The following is an 8,995-nucleotide window of genomic DNA, read 5'->3' as shown; positions in this document are numbered from 1 at the left end:
GCGGGGCATAGAGGAGAAACAATAATGTACAGTATGTGGAAAATAATGTTTTTTTTTAACCTTAAACCGCATAAACACATTTCATTACACCAAATACACAAAATAATGTTCTTTTTAGCAACAACATATGACCCCTTTAAATAGTACTGTGAAAAGAGAACTGAATAGTACTGTGGTAGAGAGAACAGAATATGTTTGTGACATTGTGTAATCCAAACTTGAATGAGCACTGCAACATCTCTGACAGAATGGAAATCTAAAATGATCTCTGCGCAAATCAATAAAGGTGGATATGCACAATGCAAACAAAATGCTGTCTATCATGGCAGAAAAAAAACTGTTCCATGTATATGGATTGCAGAGGTATCAGAAATACCAACCTCGTAAGAAAAAAGAACAATCTGCTGAGAATCACTATAGTGAGATCTTCAATTGTTCTCCTTACAATCTATACATTAAATGGTCAATAACAATTTGAACAATTTATAAAAGCATTTAAGTTTAAGCATGACACCTCATGCTTAAACTTGTATCCTCATCTTAAACAATGTATCCTCATCTTGAGTCTTGACCCTTCAGGGCTCTACAGTGCGACCATTTCAGTCGCATTTGTGACTGAAAACTACTGCGTGCGACTATGAAAATTTTTTTAGGAGCACCAGTGCGACTGACCCGATCATCATCATATTTGTGATTGTGCTCAGGGGAGCTTCAAAGGTTTCTATGAGTTTTTGGAGCGTTGAGTAATGCATCACAGACATATCTCACAAATCCTTTCATAAGAAAAGTGTAGACAGGGTGTAAATAAGAGATTCATTACGCAGTGTAGAGAGCTTCGTTGATTATAAATATCGTAATGGGAAGACTAATTTTTGATAACATTTTGGATTATTGATTAGAAGGTGCTCCTAAAATTTTTTTAAGTAAGAACTGTGCACGTGAAAAGAAAAGTAAGCATAGAGCCCTGCCCTTATAACCACTGTGAATGACCCTTACCTAACCTTCAGGGCAGTGATCTATCCAGATCTGTCAAGTTAACACTGATCAAATGCCTCTTAATTTCAGTCCAAGTCACTGACCTGACAATGTCCAAGAATGGTTTCTTACATAACACTTTTAAAGACATTTCAAGTCATCTGCAAAACAAGAATTAATGACTAAGCGTACAAATGATGTTCCTTTTGGATAATAAAGGTACTGAATCAGCTCTTCCAAATAAAATCATAGCTGATGTCTCCCATAAAAGAACAGTCACACGTTTTCTGGTCTTCAGTGGCAAAGCATGATGATGCCTTAAAGAAAGCCAGTGGGCAGGAAAATCTCAGGCCTTACAAAACAAGCAGTGGGAAAATCCTCGTGATAGCCTCCTCCAGCCTATCTATGTGTTCTACTCTCATAAAAGCAGAGAGAATGAAGAAGTTTGTGATAACATGTTTGTGTATATTTTGTAACTAAGAGATGGGGTGAAAACCGATGACACCCTGCAATGACAAACTGATTGGTTCCAAGAGCTGTTTTGCAAAACTGAAGCAAATTATTCACAGCTGAATGCATTCTTAACTTACAAGCTTATATCTACATCAGCATCTTTTTGTCTATTTATATGCATTTTCACTAATGTTTTGTTTAAATAGTGATTTTGATTAAATGCTTTTTAATGCTTATTTCTTAAAATATTCATTTTGAAACTGTCCAATTTCTCATTATCTTATTTCTTTCAGTACTTAGAATTATGTAAATGTTACGATTCACATTTGCAGCTTTATTAGCTTTTCCAAAGAAGTTGGTTCCAACAATTCAATTTTTTTAAGATGACTTTTGAAAGAAGACCTAAAATATCTTCTGTATATTCAAACTATTAGTTAATTCTGTTTGAAGTAATATAGAGACTAGCTGCATTCTATTTACCCATCAATATTCAGAATTTACCCAGTAGATCTTGCTCCTGTCTCCTCTTCAAATGTCTCTTTCTGCCCCTCGTACTGCTGAACCAATGCCCGGACACTCCAGCAGGGGTTCTCACCATCCTCCTCACCACTGCAGCAATGACTAAGAGTATAAAAAAATAATACAGAGAGATTAGAAATGGTAAAAAGCTGTTTCAAGGATGGACGATCTTTTCATGTGTAAACTAAATGGGTTAACAACTCTCTCTGAATACATATTTGGAATCATTCCGCACTGTTTCAGGCTTACATAAAATATTTCCAAAAGCTCCAACAGAGCACATTAGAGATTATTGCTAGGGGGGACACAAAATCTTAAATTGTGGATGAAACATATGTTTAGATTTGCAGATCTGATTATCCATATGCTACCTCTGATCAGAGCTGCAATTCCAACTGACAGCAGCAAGAGGGCAATGATTCATCCGTTTTATTTTGTCATAATTTACTGTATGCAACTTCATTTCTTCTTTGAAACACAAAAGGAGAACTACTAGCACTAATACTTGAAATCAAACAGACCAGAATTTGTGTTTTCACTGATAACATTTCACCGGTTTTGTGAACTGAATCAAATGAATCTTAAGAAAGACCCGACTTAAGAAGACGATTTGTTCATAACCTGGACATAGTTATTTCTCTCATGAACTTTCATGAAAGCACCAATGAGAGCTGGGTTGGATGTCAGGATTTTCATTGAATAATGACTTCTATTCCAGCCTGTTCCACAAAGGGTCTAACCACATGAGGGTCAGTAAATGACAAATCTTTTTTTTTGGATGAATTTTTTCTTTGATCTTTTAAGCAAAGCTAATGGACCCTCTTAAAATGGGAAGGAGATTTAAGAGCAGTTGCTCTATGGAAGCAGTTCTACTTAAATGAATAAACATTTACAAAACTCTTTTGAATGAGGAAAAGGAGATTAAGGGCAAAATGAAGCTACATGTACCTCCATTCTTGCCTTAGATGAAAAACAGAGCGGCCAGGGCGAGAGGCATCCTGCCTGGCTGCTGCCAATGCTGCTGCTGCATTCTGGGCCATGGCCATGGTGGAATGAGGCCTGTGATTGGTCGAGGAGCCAGTGGAACTCCTGCCTAAGCCAGCTCTAGCTCTGTGACTGGCTGATGCGGAGGGTTTAAAATGTGCAGCTAGAGCGAGGATGAGCCTCATGGCGGATTTGAGGTTCCCTTCCACAATGTCTTTGAGTACAGAGAGAAAGAATAGATCTTAAATAAGTAGTTTTATCAGCTTAACCGTGATTAAGAGCCTGCTTTGTAACTCACCCCTGGCAGACGTCTGAGGCATTCTGATCCGTTTGGATGACACAAACTGCAGAACCTTCTCAACATTCTGCTTCCTCTCCTGGTCGTCACGGGGCACATAATGAATGCCATCCAGCAGCTCACCAGCTTGCCAAATATATAAAACATCTCAATACAAAGGCTTATTATACAGTGCTGCAATAAAAATGGAATAAGATGTACAGGCTTACCCACTATCTCAATGAGGTGTGCTAGAACCACACCATCTCTGAGATCCTGTCGTAGATCACTCACAGGTTTCAGTTCAGGCTTCTTTCTCAGCTGTGCATTAACCCAAGACACATAGGCAGCCAGTTGCTGCTAAAAAGACAAACATTTCATACAGGTAAGTGCAAACTTGGTTATAGTCTACAGCTCAAGAGCACATTGTACTTCAGATTTTTTTGCTTTAAAATATTTTATTGCTATTTGACATATTATATGGCTGCTTTTATTTGGTCAAAAATATAGTAAAAAATATATATTATAAAGCAAATACAGTGAAATATTGCAATTTAAAATAGCTGTTTTTTTTTTTATTTGAATTATTTTAAAATGTAATTTATTTCTATGATTGCAAAGCTGAATTTTTAGAAGTCATTGCTCCAGTCTTCAATGTCACATGATCATTCAGAAATCATTCTAATATGCTGGTTTCGCTGATCAAGAAACATTTATTTTTTATCAATGTTGAAAATAGTTGTGCTGCTTAATATTCTTCTGGAAACTGTAATACATTTTATTTCAGGATTCTTTGATGAGTGGAAATTTCAAAAGAACAGCATTAAACCGAAGTCGTTATGTTCACTTTTGACCAACTGAATGCATCCTTGCTGAATAAAAGTATTTAAAAATCTTACTGACGTCAAACTTTTGAACAGGACTGTGTGTGCATGTGTGTGTATGTATGTATGTATATGTATATATATATATATATATATGCAGGTATAGAAAATGTGCAACTAGTTGGACATTATATAGCTGCTACTTCCACCTTTTCCTGGATTTACTGATGCTTCCAAAATGGACATTTTTGCAATTTAAACAAAACCTCATCTATGCTACAGTCACAGTATCGGGTTATTTTCCTCAGGCTGTCATACAGCTTAAGCACAAATCACAAGTCTCAATGGAGCCAATGACTATATATGCTGTTAAACTGCATACCTCCCTGGAAAGACAGTTATCATTAGTGCTGATGGTCCTGATGGAGAGGTTATGCAGGATATGCCTGTGTTGATACCCACTAGGATACCCATTGTCAAAAGAAATTTATGCCTCAGTGATCAAGATGCACCTGCTTTGACAGAACAAGTCCCTCCTCATTCACCCCGGCTGGTCAGCATCACCCGGGTTCAACGGCGTGGATTAGGCTGACTTGCACTTTCTCTGCCATGTCACAAAAGGACAGCTTAACTCCCCACATTCACGCTTCCTCTTCAGCAAATACATGTAGGAACACAAAGACTGCAGTGAGGTTTGCCGTAGTTCTACCCTCTGGCAAAAGTGCTGCGCTCTAAACAATTTTTTCCCCCCTTAAATGCTGAAGAATGTGAAACTGAAATTTTGGAGTAAATAAAACAAAAAATGCAGTTTTGGATATTCTGAGCTTTTCTTTTAAACAATTCTCATGTGTGACATACACTACTATTTAAACAGATCTATTTAAAAAGATCAGTAAGATATAGATTTTTGAAAGATATGCATTTTTTTTTTATTCAGCAAGGATGCATTAATTTTATCAAAAGTGAAGATTTTTTAATGTTATAAAAGAGTTCTGTTTCAAATAAATGCTGTTCTTTTCAACTTCCTATTCTATTCTTCAAATATACTGAACAAAATTATAAACGCAACACTTTTGTTTTTGCCCCCATCTTTCATGAGCTGAACTCAAAGATCTAAGACTTTTTCTATGTACACAAAAGGCCTATTTCTCTCAAATATTGTTCACAAATCTGTCTAAATCTGTGGTTACACGTGGTCTGCGGTTGTGAGGCCGGTTGGATGTACTGCCAAATTCTCTGAAACGCCTTTGGAGACGGCTTATGGTAGAGAAATGAACATTCAATTCACGGACAACAGCTCTGGTGGACATTCCTGCAGTCAGAATGCCAATTTAGAGTGGCCTTTTATTGTGGCCAGCCTAAGGCACACCTGTGCAATAATCATGCTGTCTAATCAGCATCTTGATATGCCACACCTGTGAGGTGGATGGATTATCTCGGCAAAGGAGAAGTGCTCACTAACACAGATTTAGACAGATTTGTGAACAATATTTGAGAGAAATAGGCCTTTTGTGTACATAGAAAAAGTCTTAGATCTTTGAGTTCAGCTCATGAAAAATGGGGGCAAAAACAAAAGTGTTGCGTTTATAATTTTGTTCAGTGTATATCATGCATCACGGCTTCCACAAAAATATTAAGCAGCACAACAACATTGATAATAATAAGCATGTTTCTTGTGCACTACATCAGCATAGAAGAATATAAGACTTCTTTCGAAAACATTAAAAAACCTTACAGACTCCAAACATTTGAATGGTAGTGCATGACAGAAATTGAACATGCATGACATCAAGTGTCACACCTTTACAAAACACACTCTGCTATTAATCTGGAAGACTGTGGGAAAATCTTTCATGGGCCTCAATCTCCGAAGCAACGTTGAGTTCACATCATATGCCAACACGTGCACAGTCAAGAAAAACACATGCACACCAAAATAAAGAAAACAAAATGAGCTATGCATGTTTTTCACGAGGGCTCTTCATGCACACAGTAGCATTTATTGATTTGCCACATGGTGGGCTGACTAACACAATGCAAGCTCTGTCTGAAGCATATCTGTCTCACTATAATCTAACAGCGGCCCAGAGTGACAGGCTTCCCAGTAAGAACAGCTAACACTGAGAGCTTTCAGCACAGATGCACTGTAAGATGCTGACTGTGCTGTAAAACTGGAAGGTAGCAATAGTCCTGCGCAGCCAGCTTTACAAAGGAGCTGTCTGTTACAACAGCGACCCGACAGACGGGTACATCTCCATCACTGGAGTCTGCTGTATTCTCACCTTTAATCTAGGTGGACCTGAAATATCTGTAGAGATTGAGACAGCTGGGATTCATAACAAAAAATCAATAATGGTTTGAGAACAGTGCTTGACGGTTTAATGGTTACAGCCTGAGTGCATACAGATGTAGAAGCACTCTGTCTTAGGTAACATCAGTAGGGAATGACTGCTGATAGTGCACACGGTTACAGAAATGGCGTAATATGCTTAACACCTCCTCCCACACTTAGCACCATTTTTAAGAGCATGATATTATCTCCACAGGTTAAAAGGGCTTTAACACAGAGGTAGCTCCTGCATATAAATTATACGGGAGTTAAAAGACTACCGTGTTATTCTAATGAAAATATAAACTAATCCAGCACTATACACTTATTTTTTTTTAAAAATATATCAAAGAAAGCATAGCTGACTACATGTACAGCACAATGGCTGACTGTGTCTCAAAGCCTAGCATACTGCCCAAAAATAGTCAAGGTTAGCAGCTCACTAAAAAAAATAATTTTTGCATTAGTAGGACTGTGTATCACATTATTTAACAGCTATCAAGACTATCCTTTTCTCTGTTTTGACCGTTACTGGCATTTTACTGCTAACAAACAACTGAAATTATCGCTGTTATTGTGCAAACTGGGGTGTAAATATGGCATTATTTATAGTTTACTATTTTTATTTATAATTTTCATTCATCATTTCCTGTTTCAATGTTTATAATTTCATATTTTCATAATTTAAAAACATTATTTTCAACACAATATTTATGCAATTGTGACCTTTTAGTCATAAATAAAGTCACCTTTATAGCGCTTTTAACAATACAGATTGTGTCAAAGCAGTTTTACAGTATTATTGTAAAGTGATACCTATTGGTCTTTATAGTTCTTTTGCACTTTAATCTGTGTAAAACTTAACTTTATACATTTTTTCTGTATTGCTTTATTGCATTTAAATGTTGTTCTTTTTGTTATAAGAAAAAAGTTATTAAACCTGTTATACTGTATTATGACAGCACTTTTTTAAAACTAAATGTCAATACCGTGATAATACCGTATACCGTGATAAAAGCATTAGCAATTAATCGCAACATGAAAATTTATACCGGCATAACCCTAGTGTCAATGCAAAAGGACAACAGTAAACACTCAATTCTCAGTTAAAGGCAGTTCATCATTATATTCAGTGATGTAATCATCCAGCTCAGTTCAGTTTAAATAGGGATTGTGTCTCCTTTTGCTTAACAGCTGTCAAGACTTTCCTTCACTGTTTGTAGGTCTTATAGACTTTCACTCCAATCAACCAGTTTCAGTATTGATAATCGCATATGTATAACATTTCAATATTTATAATTTTATGAAAAACATTATTTTCAAAGGATTTCTGCCACTATAATTCTTACGAAATCGCATTTATATAATGTAATTATATAATATAAATATACTTTATATTTGGTATTTGATTTAAATAGCCTATATAAATGCAGAATGTAAACATTGACTGTAAACTAACTTGTACGATGAAATGGATCCAGTGCATGAAATACTACATTCAATAGAACCTGGTAACTTGTTCTTCAGTAACAACTCACAGAAGGTGTAAACAATGCAATGCCATCGCACTCTTCGGAGTTTCTTGCGGAAAACGCCAGTTACGTTGCGACAGATACTGCTTTTAACTTTGTAGTGAGCCTGGACTTGTCAGAACCTAATGAGCAAATGAAACAAATGTACGTGTAAACAGACACGAGGATTTAGGAGTTCAGTACCTCATTGGGACCCTCCTGCAACACGTCAAGCAGATTTCCTTTAGACAGGGATGCGATCATTCTTCTGACTTCTCGTCAAGGTGAGAGGAGCGCGAGGAGAAAATGTTAACGAGCTTAGTCAGCGAGAGCGTTTTAACCGCATATCGCAGGAACTGAGGTAAACAAAGGAAACTACAAAAAACCCCTAACCAAGGCGATGGCCATATGTGCCACCCCGTTAGCTCGCTAGACCTGAAACAGGATACAAGGTGGACGCGGATGGGGAGAGGCAATGCGCATGCGTCCGCAGCAGCTGCTCCACGGTCGTTATGGCAACGCTTGCGCTTACGTCGGCTGCTTTCCTTCTCTAGCTTCTGCATTGTGAAATATATTGGTCTGGGACCGTGAAACGCACATTATAGTACACATTAATTTTTAGTTAACGTTAAATGAAAACATTTTGAACCCAAAGCACAGTAGAGGTGCTCTAGCCTGGATATCACACCCTGTAGTCCCTCCTTGTTTAAAACCAACACCACACTACAATGTGTAAAAATCATGATGTGAAATCTGAAATTCTGTACGCAGTTTACTCTGGCTTTTATTGTGTACAGACACATAACACCACATCCTTCCTGTCTGCCTCATGCTTCCTGCATCTGCCTCTACACTTTTTTATATATATAAATAGTTAAACTTATAACAATTAGCTAAATATATAGCTGCACTGAATTATAAAACATTACTACAGAGATAAAAGGCTACCTCTACAATTAGGGCATATTTTGTCTATTATTTTATTTATTTATTTTTCATTAAATGTCTGTCTCCCCCTGCTGTAAGAATGGGAAAAACATGATTCAAAATAGCCAATAATAATAATAATAATATTGTTATTATTATTATTATTAAAAAAGCATTTATTTTATATATATATATA

The 8,995-nt window shown here is 36.7% G+C and overlaps 1 protein-coding gene across 4 annotated transcripts in view; it reads right to left on the bottom strand.

Annotated features, from left to right (window-relative positions):
• Positions 1–8,995, bottom strand: part of LOC107715327 (dixin-A-like) — a 28,047-nt gene that overhangs the window by 17,812 nt on the left and 1,240 nt on the right. The window contains exons 1-5 of one of the 4 annotated variants that reach the window (XM_016521419.1): positions 8,077–8,315; positions 3,439–3,568; positions 3,230–3,355; positions 2,896–3,145; positions 1,930–2,049 (exon numbers count right to left, since the gene is read on the bottom strand). In XM_016521419.1, coding sequence (XP_016376905.1) covers positions 1,930–2,049; positions 2,896–3,145; positions 3,230–3,355; positions 3,439–3,568; positions 8,077–8,136 — 686 coding nt within the window. In that variant the 5' untranslated portion in view covers positions 8,137–8,315. Of the gene's footprint in view, positions 1–1,929; positions 2,050–2,895; positions 3,146–3,229; positions 3,356–3,438; positions 3,569–8,076; positions 8,316–8,995 lie in introns of those variants that run through there. The other 3 variants (XM_016521416.1, XM_016521417.1, XM_016521418.1) reach the window with 3 other exon arrangements.

This window comes from Sinocyclocheilus rhinocerous, unplaced genomic scaffold (genome assembly GCF_001515625.1).
Source record: "Sinocyclocheilus rhinocerous isolate Xijiao unplaced genomic scaffold, SAMN03320098_v1.1 scaffold299, whole genome shotgun sequence".
In the NCBI taxonomy this organism is placed as follows: Eukaryota; Metazoa; Chordata; class Actinopteri; order Cypriniformes; family Cyprinidae; genus Sinocyclocheilus; species Sinocyclocheilus rhinocerous.
Note: the sequence above shows the minus strand (reverse complement) of the source record. Positions and strands in the feature narration are given on the sequence as shown.